Consider the following 24,137-nt stretch of genomic DNA (forward strand, 5'->3'; position numbering starts at 1 on the left):
ATACACAACCTAAAACCTAAATAAGGTTAAGACTATAATGTCAAATCATGGATGGCTAGTCTTTGCAACCATAACTTTGCTCTGATAAAGTAATAAATGCTCTGATTAAGTACGATGGCCCAACAATCCAAATCGTCAATCTCTTTGAAAGGTGCCCAAGAGGCAGCTTAAGCCTGGTGGATTGAGCTCCCAACACCCACCTGGCAACAGCATAGTGAGGTAGAATAATAAACAATGAATACTATCACCATAAACAGGACATCTTTATTTATTCAAGTATTAAAATGTAAAGCACATTATTTTGGAATATCAACAGACTCACAAATACGAATCGACCACGATTAGAAAAGCTTAACTTTTACTTTTCTTTTAAACAATCAATTTGCAATGTGCAATCCTTTTAGGTATGTATTCCCCTGCGCGCCAGCACTGTTTACTTACATGGTTTACTGCATAGAAATATTTGCAAGGTAGCTTGATTTAAACTACTACTCCGGTCTCCCGAAGATATTTAAGTTGGTCCCTAAAGAAAAAACAGCAGTGATGGGACATCTCATCCCACTATACCAACCATTTCCTAATATAGTGCCCTATAACCTCGAGTGCACTACTTTGACCACCCTACCCCCCCCCCCGAGTGCACTACTTTGACCACCCTACCCCCCCCCGAGTGCACTACTTTTGAACTTTAAACAACCTTATAGGGCACTTTATGCGGAACAGGGTGTCACTTGAGACAGTCAAGGGATAATTAATATATCGTCTTACTATATAATTTCACATCACCCGACTTTGCACACAAATGCATAGAAAAGGTGAATGCCGATGCAGCCATTTATAAGCATATTTCTGCTTTGCGAAAGGATTCATAGCTTGATTATTTGTGAGTGAGGTTTAGAACTTCCAACTGTATATAGCGGAAATGCATCAATATCCATGTCCTCAAGAAGTTTAGAAAGCCGATAAGGCAAAGATAATCTAACGAGTCCAATCCTCCAACAAGGCGACAGTCTATTAAAGAGATGTGTATCATCAATTAGAATCAACATGCTCCATGTTTTCGTGACTTATGGGGCACGCTAACAACGTGGTAAACGTAGCTAAAAGAAGCAAACTGAAATAAATCACTGACCAAAGAACACGGCAGTATTTTCCTTAAAGGACTAGTTCACCAACTGATGTTAAATGGCTTCTTACACTGAAGGTAATCCACGGACCGGGAGAACTCCTACCCTGAGGTTTAGTTCTTTAAAGAGCCATCACAAGGGGAGCACATTTATTTTAGCCCCTCTTTTTCTCAGAACTTCAGAAGGAAATAAATGTTGGCCCCTGAACGACGAAGCCTTTTCTGCGTCATTGCGAGCCAAAAGGTCTGAATACTGCTCGCAGAATTTCTCAGGGCCTTGGGGGTTAATCAAATACGGTTGCCTCGACACGCTATAGAGACTCGTTGTGGCGGCTTGCACTCCTGTGAGCTCCACCGAGGTAGAAGCCGGAGTGCGTTCCCTCCGCTTGTTCTGCACTTGTTTTGCACTTGTTTATTCATTACAGGTTCAATATGTTTGGCATGGCCTTGTCCCTATATAAATATCCTCATGTCCAGTCTCTCCATCCATCTGGGACTCAGTTTGAGAGCAATCAGGGTTTAAAAAAAAAAAAAAAAAAACAACACAGTATGGTTTTACTCCCCATCAAATGTGTTATGGCTGTTTAAATAAAACGCTCTCTCCGGGTCCAAGGACTACATTCAGGGTTAGCAATCAACTACCATCAGGTTGAAATATAAATTAACCCCTTCAACCTACTTGCTTAATCCTAGATCAAGATCTCTTGAGAAGACAAATGTGAATTAGCACACGTTTCCATTTTCATGAAACATGAATCATTAAAGAACTTATCCTAGTCAAAAAGGGGTTGCGTCTGACATTAATCTGTATTACCTATACAACGTAATACATTTGTGTCCAATGGGAGGCTATATTAGTGGACTACAGACCTGTGTGTACTATATAGGTACAGGGGCTTCATTTCAGACACGGCCAGAGGCAACATTACAGAGCCCTACGGGGCCTTTGATTTGGTTTAAGAGGATCAGCATCATGTCCTTCTTATTTGACATCATATAAATCTGGTTATAAGAAGATAAGGAGCAAAGACTGACTGGATGTCCAACTGAAGGAGGGGCTTTGTGAATAAAGGGTGTGGTCTAGGAGGTGTGACATCTTCCAGAGAAACAACAGTGGAGAGATCAAACTAATGCTAGCCGTTCAATCTGGACATTCCTATGTCATTCGCTCGAACCTTGAAACACAAAACAGCCAGTGAGAGAAACACAGACAGACAAAGACACACACAATAATTACCAAAAAAATTATAAATACAAACAAGAAGAAATCAAAAGGAAGATCAAAAGGGTAGATGAAGGTCTCTAAGCAAATCCACATACATTTTTAGCTACCAGGTTTTTAGCCTCGGAGCTTTAAAAGACTAATGCCTGTGCTTTGCTCAAGCTCTCTACCATCAACTAGTCTTCCCTGAATAGGAAGCAGAGAACCTCAGAATAAGAATCATCCTTTTATTTCTAAACTATATGTTTTAGAAATACAACCAGCACAGAACCAGCCCTCCAATATAACAGAACAACTGAACTTACCAACTCCCTTTTTTTTTTTTGGACAAAGTGCTTGAGTGCTTGAGATTGCAACACCTTTTAGATAAACTAATGTCTTTGGAAGCTTCTATTGAATCTCACAGGGCTACTCCACCTGCATCGCTTCTTGGGGACTGTGTTAATATTATCTGCAAGTAAGAGGTTGTCAGTGACTAAACTACATAAAGGAGATCTATTCTATGCATGGACTGGAACGACCACAAATGACATCTGTTTTTACCAGAATAAATGTTACCTGCCCCCCACCCCAATGTGGAAATAAAGACTTGAAAAACCAAGACACTTCGCACCAAATATTATTTCAAAATAATATTTAACTAGTATCTTCAACATATTAAGCGCTAAACTATAACTGCTCAGCTGAGTGCAGCCAAAATCTGTCCTGCTTATTTGCATTGAAAGGTAGACGATTGCGTCACACAAAGAACGCCCTGCATTCATCGGTGTTCTTCCGCACAGTGCTGCTGGGTTGAGTGGAATCCGGACAATGGAGCAGAGACAGAAACGTACGAGATAATCCTAGATTCCACCGGTCCATTAGACTCTCGTCGACATCAGTGCGCGATGATGTGAGAGTTCGGTTCTAGTGGAAGTCAGCACTCGCCCCGTGGAGCGGTCCTGCAGTGTTCTGCGGACCGGCACCGGTCAGGCCTCCTCTGGGGCCAGGCTCCTCCCACAGCCCTGCTGGGTTCAGGCCCGGGAACCTGCAGCCCAGAAACCATCAGCACCGGGACGGGACAGCCAGATGTTTGTGGAACTTCGAAAACCGTTTCTAGAATAATCCTTCGAGAACCCGGGCGTTCAGTCCGTAGTGATGCCTTTCTCGCGCAGTTCCTCTGTCACTCTGACCAGGTAAGTGGGGTCGGGGTACCCAAAGCTGTGAGGAGAAATTAACAGAGAACCCATCAGCTTGTCACGTAGCAGACAAAAGCCACCACGATTCTATTGCCACTTCAGTGTCAATAATAATAAAGTACCAGCGTGGCCCCCCCCATATGGAGGTCTTGTGGTGGATATCATTCCAGGTAATGACGTTATGCATTCCAGTAGTCATGGAGGTCCCAATGGTGAAGATGAGGCGTTGCTCGAAGGCCCGGCGGAGCATACCCAGGACCCGGTTCCCCTCGGGACTGTCCGGGAGGTAGGCCACACGGTCTGTTCCTGGGTACCGGACACCAGGGTTTGGGTGCTCTGGCTAAAAAAAACATTACTCAAGACTGTTTCGTTGAACAGGCATTGAAGTGTTCTAGAAAATGTATTGAAAAGCGATTCTGATGCATCTTTGGCATTTACATTTCTGTAATAAAACAAGGGTTATATGTTCTCAAGACTGAGGCTGCTTATACTCTTAACCTTTCAACTTTGCTTTTATTATATACTGCAGTGTGTAGTCTTTTGACTGTATAACCTGCAGGTAATGTTATTCAGCCAATCAAGAACATTCGACTACTTGGCCCTGAATGTGTTTGGGGTCATTGTCCCACAGCAAGATCTGCTTTACTGGCAATGACACTCTCTTCATGTAGAGAGACAACAGTAACCAAATTTACATCAAAATGCCACAAACTGAATTACCCCTAGACCTTTTGTTAGCACTTTTATGTATCAACTAATGATGCAATGTGAGTGCATCAGTCAGTCTGTATAGGTTACACACTGCCTGCAGGGTCAGTCAGTCTGTATAGGTTACACACTGCCTGCAGGGTCAATCAGTCTGTATAGGTTACACACTGCCTGCAGGGTCAGTCAGTCTGTATAGGTTACACACTGCCTGCAGGGTCAGTCAGTCTGTATAGGTTACACACTGCCTGCAGGGTCAGTCAGTCTGTATAGGTTACACACTGCCTGCAGGGTCAGTCAGTCTGTATAGGTTACACACTGCCTGCAGGGTCAGTCAGTCTGTATAGGTTACACACTGCCTGCAGGGTCAGTCAGTCTGTATAGGTTACACACTGCCTGCAGGGTCAGTCAGTCTGTATAGGTTACACACTGCCTGCAGGGTCAGTCAGTCTGTATAGGTTACACACTGCCTGCAGGGTCAGTCAGTCTGTATAGGTTACACACTGCCTGCAGGGTCAGTCAGTCTGTATAGGTTACACACTGCCTGCAGGGTCAGTCAGTCTGTATAGGTTACACACTGCCTGCAGGGTCAGTCAGTCTGTATAGGTTACACACTGCCTGCAGGGTCAGTCAGTCTGTATAGGTTACACACTGCCTGCAGGGTCAGTCAGTCTGTATAGGTTACACACTGCCTGCAGGGTCAGTCAGTCTGTATAGGTTACACACTGCCTGCAGGGTCAGTCAGTCTGTTATAGGTTACACACTGCCTGCAGGGTCAGTCAGTCTGTATAGGTTACACACTGCCTGCAGGGTCAGTCAGTCTGTATAGGTTACACACTGCCTGCAGGGTCAATCAGTCTGTATAGGTTACACACCGCCTGCAGGGTCAGTCAGTCTGTATAGGTTACACACCGCTTGTAGACCAGGCGGGAAGCTATAGATGATGCAGATACAGCCGTAACCCTCGTGTCCTGGCAACTCCAGATCTGGGTCTCTCTCCACTATCATGCTGCCAGTACCCGGCTGGTTCCCAGTAATCTGGCCGTAGACCAGACGACACACGGGACAAGCTCTCTTCACCTTGAAGGCCTGGTCCAGACACAACCTACAGAACTGATGGCCACACCTTGGGAAAGAGGGAGGGCCAGGGCGGGAAAGACGGGAGAAAAAGGAGGGAAATGGGGAGGAAAGGACAAGAAGGTTTGACTCAATTTCAAAACCTTGCATATGACCTTAATAGCAGTTAAGGTTGATGAAATATGCACATCCCATCATTTGGAAAACATTAAACGAGTAAGACCTAACCTCTCCAGCGTCGTCCTCTCCACCATCTCGCCCATGCAGATGGAACACGAGTTACGGTCATCCGTATCGCTGTGGGAGTGGACATAAGGTGTGGCCGCTATACCGCCGCTGACTTCCATGTCTTCCTGCTTCCTCTGCACTGATGCATCATGGGAACTTGAGTTCACAGAGTTGGAGAGGACCACACAGGCCTCATCATCCACAGGCTTCTTATACCTCTGCTGCTGCCTCTGGGAGCGTCTGGGCTGGGCAAGCTGAGGTGGAAGTAGGCTCCCCTCTCCTCCCCCCTCCAGGACACCCACCCCAACGCAGGGCAGCACAGACCTTTTCCGCTTAGGACCCCCCTCCAGTTTGATCATTTCTTTTCGGGCACAACGGCATAAATCAATGAAGGCCTTGCGGGTCTCACTGGAGACCGGCCCCCCCACCATCACCTCTGGCCCCACCCCGGAACAGGAGCCCTCCACGGGGCGAAGCCGCACAGCACAGCAGCCCCCACGCTCCCCTCGGCGGACGATGCCGGCACTCAAGCCCTGTTTGTCCTGGAAGTCGATCAACCAGGGCCGGCCGGCGGCTGCTAGGTAGTCCCACACCGCCTGGGACACCAGCACCTCGTCGCTACCCTGCCCGGCACGCACACTCATCTCATCTGATGAAACTGCATGGAGGAACAGGGGAGAAACCATCAGGTTTGTATTTAACCCAACCAGGGGAAAGACGTCATGCTAAAATGTACACACCAGGATGACGGAACTGTACAGGGAATACACCGTGTGACAATGATTCACTGATAATATTTAATCTTCTTGTTTTGAGGCAATCTAAATATAATCTGCAATCAGTATGAACATGCTTTAATAAAGAGCAGAGGTGATATCAGCCAGGAAACAAACAGTCAAAAAGAGTGTGTCCCACAGTCAGGTCAACCAACAGTGGCATGTGTCAAGGCAAGTCACTCACGAAAAGTGATGTCAACCAAGGAAAAAACTGAACTCACAATAAGAAATATGCTTTTATAGAACAGAATTAGTGGGTTTTGATATTATGAAATGTCTAGATTCGTAATTTGAAATGGACATTGCTAATGTAATTGACTCAACTCGTCCAGTATCTGCGAAACAATGCAACAAGAAATAGCTTACCACGAGTCACGACAATCGGGAAATCATGACACAGTAATGAGATATGAGCACCGTAGCCTTTATTCGGCTTCTAACAGGACTCGAATGGACAGTAACAACAAAAATAACGACTGCACCCAAATTAAAACATAGCATTTTTGTGTTTTATTTATAACAGCGAGAATCACTTATGTTGATGCCTCGATGTTACACGGCCTATATTTGCATGAGGCAATGAGAGCTCGCGCGAAAAATATTCAAAACAAGGTGCATTAAAATAATACAGACCTGTTTGAATGTTCAAACGTCGCTAGTCGCCAGCCATTACAAGGTAAAAACCGTAACATGTTGTTTTTTTTTAATATGGAGCGAGTGTTATCATTCCGCCCCAGCTGGTAAGCTATTCTTGGTGTCAGTGGTCGAGGCGGGATACGTCAAAGATACAACAGGCTGGCAGGCAGTAGCTATCGCGGCAGTACTGAAAGGAACGTATCAGCTGTTCTGAAATGCAGACTGAGTAAACAAAGGAATCTGCACCTAGCTCAATCTGATCCACTATCTAGCCGTGACATTCATTTAAAATACGTGTAAATACATATTAGATATTTACCTTGCGATCCCATATATTCCCTTCAATCGGGGAAATATCACCTCTGTTCTCTGTAGAACACAGACATGGAAAACTGAACTAAATTGACATACACAAAATAGATAACTACAAACATGCACTCAAAAGAGTCCCGCAATTAGGGATAAACCTATTGCAATTCGTTAACCGAACGTCAATAATTTACGAAATTAGAAAGCAGTGGGGTAAATTGTCTGACCTTTTTTGCGTAGGTGGTTTAGATTACGGAACTATACCAACATCTTCCATCGTTCGTTGGACGAGGCCTGAAAATTGTGCGCTGCAGTGGATATGTTGATTTTGTAGTCAAGACATACTTGATATCCGCTCTAAGATTAGCTATACAGCTAACAATGAATCGACCCCGTATCTCTCTACTCGAGTTCTTCCTTTCCACGTCCTTGATCAGCTGAGCTTAGTCCAACATCAACTATGGACATTCTGAACTTCGACATACTACCACAACCGTTAAGGGATAGTGAAAATTACGTAATCAAAGGCAACTCTTCGAAAATGTTTGGTCTTTCAAAATTACGTCTCAGCTAATACCTATAATTAAAGTCCATGTCAACAATTTTATGTCGAAAGACATGAGTAGTTTGTCGTAAGTACGCTCGGTGATTATCTTCTTTTATTTTATTTTTTTTATCAAGGACGGGAACTGAATAATTTATGAGCAAACCTGGGCAATCCCCTGGCTAACACTTCTAGCACAGTTACATGTATAAACAGCCAATAATCAAGTTACTCTGTAGAATAATAAATGTACTTTTGTATCCCGTGGTCGGCTGCGTCATTACAGGCTCCACATGACGTCAGAGCAAAACTTTGGAAGTTGGCGGAGCTTACGACATATTTGCTGGATGGCTGTCAGTATGTTGGAGAGCAATGATTTCTGAGCACATGGTTCTGAATACATAAATGACATAGGTCGCCTATAAAGAATTAGAACCTATAGAAATACTTAAATGAATAAACTGGTACTTTTGTACTTAAAAAAATAATACTTTTTAGGCATATAGATTCATTGCATGCTCGGATCAAGGGAAAACAGTTATTGTCAGTGCTTTTCCCCTTGTTGACAGACCAATATGTTGATTTAGGCATTTGCAAATGTAACAAAGTAATGAAGGAAAAATATTTGTGTAGATGTTCCTAAAACTTTGTAAGTATACAGACATAATGAAATGGCATGTACATTCACATGTAGAAATCATATTTTAATTTTAGACTAGTTCATATGTTGAAATTATTACGTTGTTTTTTTTCAAGGCAAAATGTTGTGCTCTTGGGTAAACACTTTTTTTTTCTTTTAGAGTTTTACTACTAACATAAATACAAGCAAACATGACCAGTAGACATCTGAAGTTAATGTTCAAATGAAGTGAATGTTTAAAAACATTTAAAAAATGATAATATACAAGTTGTTGATTACTCCATGTGTAAAATTGTGAGTGCAAATAGCATTTCAATCAATGACGTTATTCGCTCTGAGACTCGTTGCAGGAGCTTCTCAGCAGGTTCAAAGATTAATGTCATTCGATGCACAACTCACCAAGCCATTCTGCTTCTTATCGCTCAAGGAATAATTAACCACATAATATGCACATGGAGGATAGTGCCTTCTCCCGCCAACAAAGTGGATTTGTCAATGCTCGAATTTGCTAAATCATACCGTACTAAATCAATCCAGACCGCCCAAATCGGGACCGCTGGTCACTGTAAGCATGCCATAGCCAGGATTTGAAATCCTGGCTACAGTGATACAACTGCACAGTGAGGCAGTGTAATAAACGGCAGCGTTATTTGGGAGCCCACAGAGGGTTATTGAATCAAGAACAATACTAGTATTGCCAAAAACAGGTTTGCTGAAATATAATTGGCAGCGTGTTCTACGTTACCTGTAGGACACTTCAGTCTGTATAGGCATGAAGTAATTAATAGCAGCCGAAAATAGTGCAACTTTTATTACATACAATTTAAAAATACAAAATTGGTTTAAGAAGCAATCTAAATTACACATGTTGACTTTTGACTGTGTTTTTTGGTTCTAATCACGCAATGTTGCATGAGTAAATAATTTACAAAAATGCACTCAAAGCAGTAGACTTTTTTTGTGTGCATAATCCGGGCATCGAGTCGGTTGTAAGCCAAGCGTTCTGGTACTTGTAGTTCTGTTACAGCCATCTTAGATCTACATTCCTTTCACAGTAAGTATTTTTCTTGAGAATCTTTCTTCATCTTAAATTTGTGTATTCTCACATGTTAGGTCGTTTTCTTAAATACTTGTTTCAGTTGAACGTTAGTTACGAAGGAATTAATCCTTTATAGTTACCGTCTCATTATGTTTCGCTAACAAGCTTGCTAATGTGTTAGCGCCGCGATTCACTGCGTCGACACCAACGTGAGTTAATTGTTAGCTAACTAGCTACGTGTTTCTGCTTAATATTTTTACACGTACATATAAACTTATAAACACATTGGGTGTGGGATGGCCATCTACAGAAATATAAAACTATATTATATGATGAAGTGCCGCTGCCACCTTTGCTAGAAACGTTACTATTAGCTAGCAAAGAAACAAGTCAATTTTAGCAGCAAGCTAGCTGACGAGCCAGTAATGTAGCAGTTGATTAGATAACCAACGCCATAAACTGTCACGGCCTGCCTAATACCTCGTATTACATCATACAATTACAGGGCTCATCTGTTGACACTGTCAATGTTAAATGAAATGTTACTCTGTTATACAGCTATTTCAGTTTGTTCAGAAGACTGATAAACCAAGATAACAGGCTCTCTTTGCAGTGTCATGTGGACGGATAACACACCCTGAGTGTTCTCGCTAGCTGAAATTATCTAAATAGTTAACGTACTACTCAGTTTAAAGTGTACTGTAGTGTTCTGCTGTTTATCATTCAAGTCCAGTAAAGATCTAGTCGGCTTTGTCCAATGTTACCTGTTCATAATTTAAATCACGTACTGGCCAAAATTACTCTCACCTCCGTTTTGCTTCTGATGAACCACCTACCTGTGTTCCCCACATGTGCAGTCTTTACAAAGTCTAGCCAATATACTCTGAAGTTTCTCTTCGTATACATAATAAATTAGCTGATGTTCTTATCGAGAACAACACACAGAATCAGTGCGTACATTATGAGTTTCAAGAGGGCTGGCCGGGCCCCCTTGGGACTCGAACACGCTTGGTTAGTTTAAGTTAACGAATGTTTGGTTTTTTTCTTCACAAATGTGATGATTGGTCTTTGTTGACTTGACTAACGGGTTGGTTGTGTTGGACAACCACACATTTAGCAAGTAGTGAAATTCCTTATGTTTCTCATTGTATTATACAACCAAACTGACTGCAAATTAATTTGTTGCTAGACATGCCAGGGGAAACCACCACAGAGACAGTCCCAGCTATGGAGCAAGAGGAGCTCCAACAGCCACAGGCAGAGACAGGTTAGTATTTTCTTTAGAGACTGTTTATCTCATCATATGTGGTATATACACTCTGTTAAGCCTTCCTGACTTGGCATGATGTTTTTCTTTCGCACATAGTGTGGGGTCCTGGAACTCTATATTGCATTTCTTTTACTTCTGCCATACTTCACCAGACCTTATGTGCGATCATTTATTTTTACACAATCAAATCGGGTTTGTTTGGGCTTCCAGGACTCTAAAACATCTACTGCACTCACCTTTGATATTTCTTTCCCCATGCACCCTGCACTGTTTGAGTTCTGATTTGGGACTGGGTGTAATGGGTTAGACCGGCTAGTATGCTGTGATACATATCTCGGGTTGTCCTGTTCAAAAAGGCATTGAAGAAGTGATTTGCACATGAGTTATTGAACCTGGTAGGAAATAACACTATTTGCTGAAGTATTTGTTGATATTTTATAACTACCAATGAAGGGCAAATTATGTTGGGGCATAATGTTAAACATAATATGATGTTATGTTTATAATGTCTTTGTTCACGGTAAGTGAACACGCTTAACTTCAAGATTTGTCTGACCTAGCCTAAACAACACTGAACGAAAAGATTGTTCAGTTGATCTCTCACTTTCATAACAGTTTGAATGGTGGACCATTTTGGACCAGTTTGAATGTATACACACCAGATAATGGGTCCCAAAGGGTTTCATTGGAATGTGGGCACTGCATGATTAGATGGAGAGGGGGAATGCACATTTTGACTTCCTCTGTTTCACACACCCTCACAACACTCCACCTGTTTGTTCACTGACTAGTTACAGTTGCCCCATCTTACACAATGTCGTGTTCTACACTATTACTTTTCATCATGTTTTAAAATGTGCTTATGTATTTTGTTAAAATGTCTTGTTAACGTTAACATGGACTAAAGGATTGATTTGCCCACGTTTTGGCTTATTCTCAAGGAGAGAGAATCTTAATCCTTATTTTTGGAAAAGCATCCCTTTGGTCCTTCTCCAATTTGCATCAGATGCCTTCCCCAACATTGGTTTTGGCGTTTAATGTTGCTTTGACACCCCATACTCTTTTTGCTCCTACTTTCTTCCTGGGTTTCCCAGTGTTGGGAGTCGTTGGAAGTTGTATGGGCAGACCACAGGCAACCAATGAAATGGCTGATCAAAGCATTGTGACTCCCAAAGCAGTTCAATATCCCACTGAAATGGTTGAGGACAAGCTGAATAAAAAAGCAATTGCAAGCCCTGTCCATAAAGAACCAAAAACCCAAGGCCTGTCAGCTGCTGTGTCAGATAAAGACACAATCACCGTTGCAGTAGAAAAGCTATCTGTTGAAGTGTCAGGCTTTGCTGTTGAAGAACAAGCTGGTCAAGTACGTAACGTTCTCAAAGCCACTGCAGAAGAGCAAGAAACTGCTTCAGAAAATTTGACTGCAACTATGGCCACAGAAGTTGCCTCTATTTTTGAAGCACCGAACGCTGCTGTTGACAACCAAGCTATTCAAGAGAAGCCAGGTCCTGAGGTTTCCACAGGGGAGCAAGAAGCTGCTTCAGAATATCTAACGGCAATGGCAGCCCCAGAAGATGCCTCTGTTGAAGCACTAGAGGCTGCTGTTGAAGACCAAGCAATTCGAGAGAAGCCAGGTCCTGAGGTTTCCACAGGGGAGCAAGAAGCTGCTTCAGAATATCTAACGGCAATGGCAGCCCCAGAAGATGCCTCTGTTGAAGCACTAGAGGCTGCTGTTGAAGACCAAGCTATTCGAGAGAAGCCAGGTCCTGAGGTTTCCACAGGGGAGCAAGAAGCTGCTTCAGAATATCTAACGGCAATGGCAGCCCCAGAAGATGCCTCTGTTGAAGCACTAGAGGCTGCTGTTGAAGACCAAGCTATTCGAGAGAAGCCAGGTCCTGAGATTTCCACAGGGGAGCAAGAAACCGCTTCACAAAGCCTGACTGCAGCTGTGGCCCTAGAAGTTGCATCTGTTGTTGAAGCACTTGAGGCTACTTTTGAAGACCAAGCTATTCAAGAGAAGCCAGATCCTGAGGTTTCCACTGAGGAGCAAGAAACCGCTTCAGAATATCTGACGGCAATGGCAGCCCCAGAAGTTGCCTCGGTTGTTGAAGCACCTGATGCTTCTCTTGAAGACCAAGCTACTCGAGAGAAGCCAGGTCCTGAGGTTTCCACAGGGGAGCAAGAAACCACTTCACAAAGCCTGACTGCAACTGCGACACCTGAAGTGGCTGAAACCTCTGAGGTTGTTCAGGTTGCAGCCCAGCAGAATGAAAGAGCTACTCAGAGTGAGGAACCCAAGCGGAAGATCCAGACTAACGCAGCAGTTAATGGTCATTCCAGGTCCTTTGCAATACATTCAGGTGGGTTATATTCATTAGAACTCATTGGTGTTCACAATTTGTGCATTTATTATGACACTTTGTTTGGTAAATAATTAATAAATATAATGTTTGTGCTTCAGTGCTAAAGGTGCCAGCAGTGACCGTCTTATCTCTGAAATGTCACCCCTATGTGTCAATTTTGATCACTAACTACAGAAGGGTACTGAAGTATCACCCTTTGTAAATTACCATTAGCCACGTTTGGTGCCGGTCTGGCACTGGGTCATTTCTGACTGTTACGGTTTCTTCTGTTTCATCCATGCCTTTTAGCAAATGTCTAGATGCTGCTTGTTTTTGTTGGTAGTTACAATCCACAATGACCGGTGTTCATCCGTGAGTGTAGAATGTAAAATCCCTTTTCAACCCTCCTTTTGGCAGTGACTGAAGTGAGGTTTTGTCCTGCAAATTCAACTTCTACTTAGGACGTCTTCACTTCTTGGTCACTGCAGTTGTCCACATCGTACTGACATTCTCTCCCTGCTTTAATCGTCACGTCCTCTTCCTTGAACACCACGCCACATCCCCCCAAACTGAAAGTGGGATCAAGCCCCTCTGACCAAAGTTGTGCTTTCCTTTGGCACAAATCACCTGTTTCTAACCACCCATGAGTCTCCTCCCCTGTACTGGTCCTCACCCGCGGCATCCTCGACAGTGGCTTCTCTTCCCTTCTCCATCCAGACGGGACTTGCCCTCCCCATCCTGCTGTTCCCTCTGTCCCGTTTACTAAGTCACACTAGAGGCCATTGTGGTAAATACATTCAGCACTGTGCAAACATCTGTTAGGCACCTGAAAGTTTAACCAAAGTCATTCATTTGGATAGTGTTTGTTTAAAAATAATTATACATATTATAGTCGTGTTAAAAAAAAAAATATATATATATTTAAAAAATAACACTACCCAAATAATTAGCCTTAGTTTGACTGTCAAGTGCCTAGAACTTGCACAGTACTGCATGTCATCCAGATTGAAGGGCTTGCTTCATGACAGTAACATTATTAGCGTGCACCATCCAAGGGTAGGTCATTCGGATAAAATGAATTGTAATTTCATACAATTATTTCTTTTTTTGTCTACAGTAAGTAAAATGTAGAGAGTTCTGAAGATGTTGGGTCTGTATATGCTCTGTGTACACATCCAGACAAAATTTTTCACAAGTTGTCCTTTTGACCAATCAGATCAGCTTCGGTGTTTGAATGTCTGATGTTATTGGCCAATAGCCACTCTGTGGTGGAGGGGGGGGGTGAATGGTTGTCTATTTTGGTTCATTTTCACTCCAGGAAATCCAACTTGCTTTGCCTCTTATATCAAGTATTCGTGCTGAACAAAAGAAACCAATGGCAATGTTTGTTCTCACAATGGTTTGTAATTTATTACTGCTAATTCAGTGTTGCACACTTCAAAGTGCATATTCACAAAGTCCCCCAACCTTCTTCTTGATTGAAAGTAAAGCACCACTTACAAAAAAAACATGCACACATCTGCTTTGACACTATCTTTGAGAATATAGTATTTACTGCCATCCCATAGCCACCGCGATGTCTCCTAAACGTCCCTGGAAACTGTACTGTAATGGGTCTGTGGTGTTCCATGTTCTGACTGGAATGTCTCTGACGGGGTCTAGGGTCGGGAACAGATTCTGACAGTGACGAGTCCGTACCTGACCTGGAGGAGCAGGACCCAACCCAGACTCAGCAGGCCCAGGTACAGTAAGGACCACTAGCCACCAGGTGGTGCTGTTGCTGTTTATCAAACACCCATGTGTTGAGTTAGGGGAGATGGAATCCCCCTTGAAAACAAGGACATAGTGCATCCCCTTTAACTTGATGTTGACTGTTCAAATAACAGGACCGTTGCTAGAAGTCCTGGGCCCCCCTGAAAAAGATATATGCCAGGGCCCCCTCACTTACAGACAAAATTGACATTATTATGATCAGTGGGCCCTGCCTAGCCATAGGCCTTGTGAATCATGTCCACCTTTCCCCGCGTTAACTACGGCCCTGCCTACTAATACTAACACCATCCTTTCACCGATTTGTCCCTTGCCTCCTTCAGTTGTTTATTTTAGTTGTACACTTAATAAATGTTCCCTGCAAATAGGATAACTGATTTCTATAAACCTTGCTTTGTTCTCTCCTCAGCTGGCTGCAGCAGCAGAGATCGATGAGGAACCAGTCAGCAAAGCCAAACAAAGCAGAAGTGAAAAGAAAGCAAGAAAGGTCTGGTGTTAATAAAAAAAATTATTACAACAACTTATTTCCCCCCTCCTCCATATCTATTAAATAATGACTTTAGTTTCCTTTCAGTTACATTTCCTATGGCCATTGTTTCCCATTGCCAAACGAGTAACAATCTCTTCTGTAACGCAGGCCATGTCCAAGCTGGGTTTACGTCAGGTAACTGGTGTTACCAGGGTTACCATCCGAAAGTCCAAGAACATTCTGTTTGTCATCCCCAAGCCAGATGTCTACAAGAGCCCTGCCTCTGACACATACATCGTCTTTGGAGAGGCCAAGGTAGGAACCTCTGCCATTTTATAACAGGGGTTTGTTATTTAAATTGGCAGCCAGAAACTTCAGGAGAAGCTTCAATGCCTTGTTTGTTGGATCTGACAGTGTAGCTTCTCATTTAAAGATTATCCCTGATACTTTCTAACAGTTTTTAAGTCTTAATTGATATAAAAGCGTTTCAAGCTATTTATTTCAAAGTATTTCCGATCTCTGAATTACACAAAGCTATTCCTTAAAATATTACTGGGTTATTATGTTGAGTAAACTATTTTCTTTCCTAGATTGAAGACCTGTCCCAACAAGCACAGCTGGCAGCAGCGGAGAAGTTTAAGGTTCAAGGAGAAGACCGAACATCTAGTATCCAGGAAAACACACAGACACCCACAGTACAGGAGGAGAGTGAAGAGGAAGAGGTCAGGGTCCAGGGTCAAACTGCTCAACTGGTTGGGTCTGAGAACTGGTTCTGGCCCAGTCTGGTCACACTTCTGTCAGATCCAACCTACTGTACTTCCTGATGTTTTTCTTTTTCTACATATGTGTCATATCGAACATTTTCATTATTGGTCACGTTTCATGAACGATAGGTGTGAACTAACTGTAAAACGATAAAGCCTGGTAAATTATTGATATGTGATACCTAGCTCCCAATTATTTACCAGTGTGTTCTGTCTTGCTTGGCAGGTTGACGAGACTGGCGTGGAGGTCAAGGACATTGAACTGGTCATGTCACAAGCCAACGTGTCTCGGGCAAAGGCTATACGAGCGCTCAAGAACAATAACAATGACATTGTCAACGCCATCATGGTGAGAATACGTCATTTGTTGTCACTTATGTTGTAAGGTGATAGTGTTTTCATTTGAACAGTACATTTATAGATTATATTCAATGTACACCACCATAGACATTTGTATGGTGCATCCTAAGTTACAAAGCACTTTCTCTTTTGCAGGAGCTGACCATGTAGACACCAGAACTGTGAGGATCATGTCAAGTCCAGCATTTATCCCTTAAAAATGTCATCCATTTCATTCCTAGAATTAAAATATAACTTTGTGAACTAAGCGGATGGGATATTTTGCTTTGTTTACTGTGTATTTATGTTTTCCTATTTTGTTGGTAAATAAAAAAAAAAGGTTTCTCACATTATTTCTGTTTATGATATTGTACTTTACACACACCTAGTTACACCTGTTCATATAAATTGTTGTTATAACCGAGAGTACGGCTATAGGATGGCCCACAAGCAGTAATTTCCAATGAGACCCCATGGGAAACAGTGGGCAGAACTTCTTAATAGATTTGGACGGACCAATAATGTGCTAGCAAGATTATTGAGCAATATTGGTTTTGGCAAGTATTTCTTAGAAAAGACCTGTACTTTGAAGTGTCAAAGTCATCTCAATTGATTTGATACCTGGAACGAGCCCTGCTTCACAAACAAACTGCTTTTTCATCAGCTTGGGTATTCCATGCAAATCACATCAAATGTCATTGGCCACATTTATGAGCTCCATGGTGACCACTTGAATGATTCGATCATGGGATGCTGTTTGAAGACCTCAGATCACTGAATCGCTGTCCTGACAGGCTACTTTTCTGTAAGCTGGTGGTTCACATTTAATCTAACTTTGCTAACCTCAATGGACATTGGCCAAAAATGACAATGGAAAAACTGCTATTATATGTTCATTTAATTCCTCAGATACAATTTAAATAAAATGTTCTTCCTAAATTTGTAACCCTTAAGAAAGTCAAATCACATTTCATCTGCAATAGCATCTTTTCCTAAATTTTATGGATGTGTATTGTGGGTTTTATTTTGGGAAATATTTTGAATGAAAAAAAGTGTTTTGGAAGCTCTCTGTTAAAACAGATGAAAAAAGCTAAGCTGTTAACAGCAGCACGCTTATTTCTGTTTCACAGGCAATAAAAAAAAAAGAAATATACCACTACAAAAGAAATAACCTTTGGGACAGTGGTACATCTGCCTGGTAGATGATGCAATTCCTTCTTGCCCTCATGCACAGAAAGGAAGACCGTTCAAAGGGCCGTACAGGTAAACAGTTACCTAGTTTAACAAAAAAAGTGAATAATTACAGTAACTGAAGGCCTTTAAAGTATACTATGTAGTAAAACATACGTTTTTTGTCCAGTCCCCACTAGATACAATTGTATCTAGTGGTTTCCAACTTAGAGGTTAAGTTTAGGGTAAAATGATCAAATGGGCGTAGTACTATGGGGTAGGCTTTAGGTTTAAGCACTTTGTGTGCATGTGCGTGTGCGTGTGTTGCCACGGTAACAGCGTACGCTTGCTTCAGTTAAAGCGCGTGCAGGGACTCCCAGCGTACGAAAGAAGGATCGAGAAACGTCTCCAGAAAGCGCGAGCGAAAGAGGCCAGAGCAGAGACAGTCCAGGAACCTGAGACCGCACATATATAGATCCGCCCCAATTGTTTTAATCTCGACTGGGTCACTCAAACGTGTAGTTGCCTCCTCTCGACGGAAGACTGCCCTAGAGATCTACATCTTACTGGCTCACATCACAGACTCAAGCGGAAAAGCGAAGAAAAATGCCAATGAGATGTCTTGTGATTGAGAACCCTTTCCGGGGAACGTGGGGCGAGAGTTTCCGCACCCATAATAATGTGTTTCATATCTTCGAGTAAGGCTCGGTCTCTCGACTGTCTCTGACATCCAGCAATTACGAAAGATGCGTCATTGATTGTATAGGAGAACGAGGAAGGCACGCGAGGCAGGTGTTTGAGTGAATAGTCGTAGTGATATTTACATTTCACAGAAGAAAATCCAATAACACATCGTGGCTAATACCGCGGACGGGAGTGGGAAGAAAACTAGATAGCAAGACATGTAAGTATTGGACAGAACGAGGGTGGGTGCTAACATGCAATTCATGTGTTGTATTATTCTTACAAATATTAGGAGTAGCTTGTTAGCTAACTATACGTAGCGTCATGTTTTCTCAGAGATTAGTTAGTTCCAAGTCTGGGGTGCCTTCTAACTGTCTAAATGTATAGCAACTTTGCAGTAAATATGGTTTGCATATAGTCACAGGACAAAAACTAGATATGTTAGTGGGTGCTATATTTAGCTAACCAGCTAGGCCTCCATGCTGTCTTGGCTGCATGCACCGTGGGGCGATTAGTGGAAATGAATGGAGAATTTTGTCGGTCTACGCACTAGTCAAATATCTACTTTCACTCTCAAGCAAAACTCCAAAATCACGCTGAGTCATGAGGCATTATTCAAGTCTAAGCTTGTTTTTATAACTAGGTAGGTAAAATAATTTAGTCATTTATTTACGTAGAGTAGGCTATTAACGTAAATTAGCCGTTCCTTTGCAATGAGGCTAGTAAACTAGCTTGCTTAGCTGCTCAGTGTCTAACTAATTAATAAATGTCATGGCTGGTTACCCTTAAATACCCATTAGTCATAGCCAGCAAACCACTGAATTCACGGCAGCCTTTTCTGTAGAATCCATGCTTTTACAGTGAGCTAACCAACTATGACCTTGGATTAAATCCGGTTGAATGGGTGGAGCTGGATTCCCAACTCGCCGCTCATGTTTTTTTCCCATCAAATAAAACGTTTCACTTTCGAGATGTTTTGTCAAACCGTTTATATTGAGAAGTTCAGGTGGGCCCCTCTCCGTTTCGTTGCTTGTGAGAAAACGGGGAGGGTCTTACCTTTTTATTTTGGTCCAATAGAAACTCTTACAAAACCTCAGCTTCGGGTATAAATGAACCCCTTGATTGATGTTCCTGATGTAGCCATCAGATCTGACCTTGCAATTGTAAACATCTGCATTGAGGTTGGACAGAGTCGTCTTTAAGATTACACTGGCTTAGTGTGATGCACCAATCAAAGCTACTGGCTCCAGGGGAACATGTACCATGCAGCATGTTTGAATCCAGCCATCAACTTTTTTTTTTAAACACAATCTCTGTTCTATCTTAACCCACTATTCTGTCCAATAGAAACATAACAAATGCCAGACAGAAAAAGTGTCAGCAGTAGCCCATTTTAATTGTGGTCCAGATTTTCCCATAATCTAAAATGCCTCATTAGAAGTTTTTACCCTTCTGACTTTGATGTCTCTTTGTGCTAGGTAGCCTAGGTTCAGGCCCTGAAAGCTTCCACTAGGTAGTATTGAAAACAAATTAATGGGGCCAGTGCCTGGCTAGATTCTACCGGAGTAGCATTCAAAATGTGACCGGCTGTCAGCAAACTGTCTAAATAAATCGAATGATAATTACGTAATGCTGTGTTTTCAAAAACTCGATGTGAGAAATGTGGCTTACAGTCACTTGGCTACCGGTCAGTCATGCTTCAACATTTTACATGTACGTAAGAAGTGGAAAGTTAACTAAACAGACCGGATTATTTATTAGGTTTGGGGTGCAACCAGTATTGTGATATTTGTTAGTTTCATGATAGGGAAAGAAAATTGTTAAATGTTGCGGTGTTGTCAACCAGTCCCAAACTATTGTACATATACCACATCACATGTTTTGTTTAGATTTGTTTTCATTTCTACAAAGGAAAAATATATTTTAATACTGGTGGCAAGCAGCAAGAAGACATTGGGCACTCATTTGTATGAAATTAATCAGTCCTCTCTTGTCCAATAGGCAGCCAGCTACAGCGAAGTGGTATGACAGAAGGGACTCTGTTTTCATTGAGTTCCTGGTAGAAGACAGCAAAGATGTACAAGTGAAGTTTGAAACATCAAAACTTGATTTCTGGTAAGCCTTCATTCTCCAGCTGGACACCGCTGTTAAAGTAGGCTAAATTGTGAGCTCTTCATAAATGAGGTGTGTTGGTAGTTTGGTAGTCCCTAGGTGTGGTTTCTGGACACACATTAAACCGTATCTAGACTAAGAAGAATACTCATCTATTTTTTTTATTAAGATATAGGAATAAAAATGGTATTTGTCCTTGTCATCTGAATTAGCAAATCATGTCTTTTCTGCTTTCCTTTCAGCTGTGTTGGCGGTATTGAAAACCTCAAACACCAAAATGAATTGGAGCTGTTTGACTCAATTAACCCTCAAGTAAGTACATTTCCTTTTTTGTTACAGAATTCAATCAATCAAATTTATTTATTTATAAAGCCCTTTTTACAACAGCAGTTGTCACAAAGTGCTTTACAGAGACGCCTGGCCTTAAACCCCAAGGAGCAAACAACAGTAGTGTTGGATTTCAGTGGCTAGGAAAAACTCCCTAAGAAGGCTGAATTTTAGGAAGAAACCTAGAGAGGACCCAGGCTCAGAGGGGTGACCAGTCCTATACATTTCTCTGGGCTAAATCCAGAGTCTATTTGATTCTAGACTAGGTCAAAAGTATGACCAGGTGGACAAGGACAGGGTCAGCAACGGGCCCCCCAAACCAGGTACTCCGCAGGTGTGGACCAGGACCTCATCTCCTCCTAAGATTAAAAACTGGAGGAGACTGAGAAAAGTTAGAAAGTGCATTCCTCATATCCCCCAGCACAATAATATAGCAGCGTAATACCTTGGAACTGAGTTGGGGGGGGTCCGGCGACACTGTGGCCCTACCTGGGGGAGGCCCCGGACAGGGCCCAACATGAATTATCAGTGACTCGTGGCCTAAGGTCCAGCGGTCTAAGCTGTTGTCTCCTCTGCGCATGTATTGCGGTGTTGCTTACTGCTATTTTTAGCAAGACCTCAACCTTTCAAGTTTTTAAAGCATTAAAAAAAACATAAAATAATCAACAATGCACCAAAATACATCTACAATAACCTGGATGTTAAAGAAAAGTTTCACCTCAAATCTAGATTTTTGTATTTTCGTATTTGTTCATGCAATCCCCACGTTTTCTTTTGTCAGCACTAATTCGTCATTTAGTACAAAATACATACAATGCTAAATGCATTGTTTGATATAACAAATCATTCTGGCTGTTTTCTATGTTTTAAAATGTGTATATTTTGAGTGTCTTGAATTGCATCAAAACAAGTTATACATAGTGGATTAATTAAACAAATAATCCCAATAGTTTTTGAGTAAATCTTTTCCTTCAGTATGCACGCATAGAATATCTAAAATTACTTGTCACAAACGCTTTTCTTCTTGTTTCAGGAGTCCAAGTACAGACGCACAGACCGGTCTGTGTTGTGCTGTCTAAAGAAAGCTAAGGCAGGTGTAGCATGGCCACGATTAACAAAGGACAAGGCAAAGGTATAACATTTTTGTTACGCCACTCTTTGATTTTGTTATATTTCTGGGCTCATTACTGAAGGTTTTAGTGAATGTGCGTATATGTAGGATTCCCTGTCCATGACATGTCCTATTCTGATTTTTATTTTTGTTAATATTTGGGTTGTCTGATTATTTTCATAGTTCCAGTGGCTCGGTGTGGACTTCAACAACTGGAAAGACTGGGAAGATGATTCGGATGAGGACCTTTCCAGTTTCGATAAGTTTTCAGAGGCAAGCAAGCAGTTGATGCTGCAGAAACTGCATCGTTTTTTAAAACCGTGTTGAATTTGTCCTCCCGTGGCGGGGTCGGGCCCTGACTGTCTCTTGCTCGTTTGCAGATGATGAACACGATGGGGGGAGAGGACGGCATGCCAGATCTGGGCATGGGTGGCATGGAAGGTCTAGAAGAGGTTTGTGTTTTTGCTTTTCTGTTGCCTCGAGAGAAATGTCTCGAGGCAAGTATGCCGATCAAACCAAGGGTGATCGGCATACTTCCTCTATTGCGTAACATCCATAACAATCTCTCTTTCTTATTATTTACAGCACGACAGTGACGATGAAAGTAAGTTTTGATGTATTTCTATGGTGCTTCATTTTACTGTACATTTTACTCTACACACTTTTATTTGTAAAGCACGTACATAAACTTATAAGTAATATAAATAAACTTGCTTGCTACATGACACTTGCACATCGTAACGTTTTCATAATCTGAACTTTTTTCAGAAATGCCAGACTTGGAGTAATGGAAACGTGTACAAGGCCCACAAAACGGAAAGTAAAGCCCCAAAGGTCTGTTGAAGTGAAAGACCGGAGACGAGTTGAGCTGGTAGCCACATTTGCAAGGAGGAAAACATCCCCGGTTGGAAACGCGCCACAGGAACCTCCCTGAGATGAGACGGTGTCCGTCTCCACCGCCACATGGTGGAGCGTCTTTCCAGCCGCTGTCTTAGTGCTGTGCTTTGCTGTTCTAATTCTGCATGGACAATTCAGTTGTTTCCATGATGTGTTCACGTGAGGTTCAGTTGTATCCGCCTTTAACTTTACAACCCGAGGGGGCGCCTTCAGCACGGCACAACGTTATGGAACCATGCAGAACTTACACACATCTGTGACGTACATTTTTGGGATGGTGTGGGCTCTATTCATTTTTTTTTTTAAATTTTTCCTGCAACGTTTGACGATGTTTGCCTGCTGAATGTGGCTCTGCTGTGATTGGATGTGATGTCTTAAAGTTACACCCACCTCTCCGTCTTTTTATTTTGTTGACAATAATGAGGTTACACATCGAATATAGACATTTTAAAATTCTAAACAAAGTAAAAAAAAAAAACAGGTTTAAACCAACCGCCTATTTTAAAGTGTTTCCTTTTTTTTAATGAAATGTCCCCTTTTATGGTTTGTGTACATTTTGTTTTATTTGTTAATTTATAGAAACACGTTTAATCTTGATGTAAATATTTTCCCGTTGTACAATGTTAACATCTGCAAATATCACCAGAAATAGTTAATCCATTCATTTTAAATGAAGTATTTAAAATAAATACATATGCATGTTAAACATATTTTACAATATAACATAAAATCTAAGTTGGATTAGGACAAAATTTCCATCCAATCCCATTTTTATAAGAACGCTTTTGATTTATAAGGTAAGTCAGTGTTCATGCAGGACACCTGAGGCCGGTTTTGCAGACTTCAGTTAAACCTAGTCCTGGATGAAAAAAGGGCTAGGCTTAATGTGTCCATGAAACCACCCACTCTGTTAACTGAATTGTTTGAAGGCTGTGTTGGTGGCACGTTCCTTTGTATCATACAAAAGTGTAGCAGCAGATAACATAATTTTTTTTCTTCATATTTGAATGGGTGCAGAAACATAATAAAATAAATGACCAAATTTCATTTTCACCCACAACACAAGATATTATTCACTGGATACACTAGCTATTATGTTTCACCAACCTGTTTTGCATCTCAGGTTGAGGAGATTTCTGTTTGTTAAATGCAGTGGGAATTTGTCTACATATTTCTAAATAAACTAAGACTACGTTGATGTTGTTTAGTGTTTGTCCGGTTTAATAGTGTTTTATACATCAGATTTTATTTAGATTTGGTGAGCATAACCTCTGACGTGAACTGAATTAAAAGCAATTTTCAGATGTTAAGGTAGTCGAATGTTATGACCACAGGATGTGACTTTTTTAAACATTACATCATGTAACCGATGTTATGGCAACTTACAGATGTGAATGTGGAT

The 24,137-nt window shown here is 41.8% G+C and overlaps 3 protein-coding genes across 11 annotated transcripts; 2 read left to right on the forward strand and 1 right to left on the reverse strand.

The window, feature by feature from the left end:
* Positions 1 to 656: 656 nt before the first annotated feature.
* dtx3 (deltex E3 ubiquitin ligase 3) lies at positions 657 to 10,467 on the reverse strand. 5 transcript variants are annotated; one of them, XM_034295797.1, is made up of 6 exons: positions 7,485 to 8,375; positions 7,268 to 7,317; positions 5,537 to 6,194; positions 5,144 to 5,357; positions 3,649 to 3,866; positions 657 to 3,548 (listed from the first exon to the last, which is right to left on the reverse strand). In XM_034295797.1, exons 2-6 carry the CDS (start codon positions 7,278 to 7,280, stop codon positions 3,473 to 3,475), a joined length of 1,179 nt encoding a protein of 392 aa, XP_034151688.1. In that variant the 5' UTR covers positions 7,281 to 7,317; positions 7,485 to 8,375; the 3' UTR covers positions 657 to 3,472. The 5 variants fall into 5 exon arrangements, with proteins under 5 accessions (XP_034151688.1, XP_019907121.2, XP_019907125.2 ...); XM_020051562.2 differs by lacking the exons at positions 7,268 to 7,317; positions 7,485 to 8,375 and adding an exon at positions 10,317 to 10,467; XM_020051566.3 differs by lacking the exons at positions 7,268 to 7,317; positions 7,485 to 8,375 and adding an exon at positions 8,841 to 9,017.
* LOC105023830 (nascent polypeptide-associated complex subunit alpha) lies at positions 9,396 to 16,702 on the forward strand. 5 transcript variants are annotated; one of them, XM_029124026.2, is made up of 10 exons: positions 9,398 to 9,495; positions 10,670 to 10,747; positions 11,845 to 12,255; positions 12,514 to 13,110; positions 14,755 to 14,834; positions 15,272 to 15,349; positions 15,500 to 15,646; positions 15,922 to 16,053; positions 16,322 to 16,444; positions 16,591 to 16,702. In XM_029124026.2, exons 2-10 carry the CDS (start codon positions 10,672 to 10,674, stop codon positions 16,603 to 16,605), a joined length of 1,659 nt encoding a protein of 552 aa, XP_028979859.2. In that variant the 5' UTR covers positions 9,398 to 9,495; positions 10,670 to 10,671; the 3' UTR covers positions 16,606 to 16,702. The 5 variants fall into 5 exon arrangements, with proteins under 5 accessions (XP_028979857.2, XP_028979859.2, XP_010891621.1 ...); XM_029124024.2 differs by having other exon boundaries at positions 9,396 to 9,495; positions 11,845 to 13,110; XM_029124025.2 differs by lacking the exon at positions 9,398 to 9,495 and adding an exon at positions 9,543 to 9,689 and having other exon boundaries at positions 11,845 to 13,110.
* A 1,350-nt stretch (positions 16,703 to 18,052) lies between these two features.
* ptges3a (prostaglandin E synthase 3a (cytosolic)) lies at positions 18,053 to 23,938 on the forward strand. Its single transcript, XM_010893325.4, has 8 exons — positions 18,053 to 18,508; positions 20,290 to 20,403; positions 20,643 to 20,712; positions 21,761 to 21,859; positions 22,022 to 22,111; positions 22,219 to 22,290; positions 22,424 to 22,442; positions 22,607 to 23,938. Coding segments are annotated over exons 1-8 (486 nt in total). The 5' UTR covers positions 18,053 to 18,506; the 3' UTR covers positions 22,627 to 23,938.
* Positions 23,939 to 24,137: the final 199 nt, after the last annotated feature.

This window comes from Esox lucius, chromosome 12 (assembly GCF_011004845.1).
Source record: "Esox lucius isolate fEsoLuc1 chromosome 12, fEsoLuc1.pri, whole genome shotgun sequence".
In the NCBI taxonomy this organism is placed as follows: Eukaryota; Metazoa; Chordata; class Actinopteri; order Esociformes; family Esocidae; genus Esox; species Esox lucius.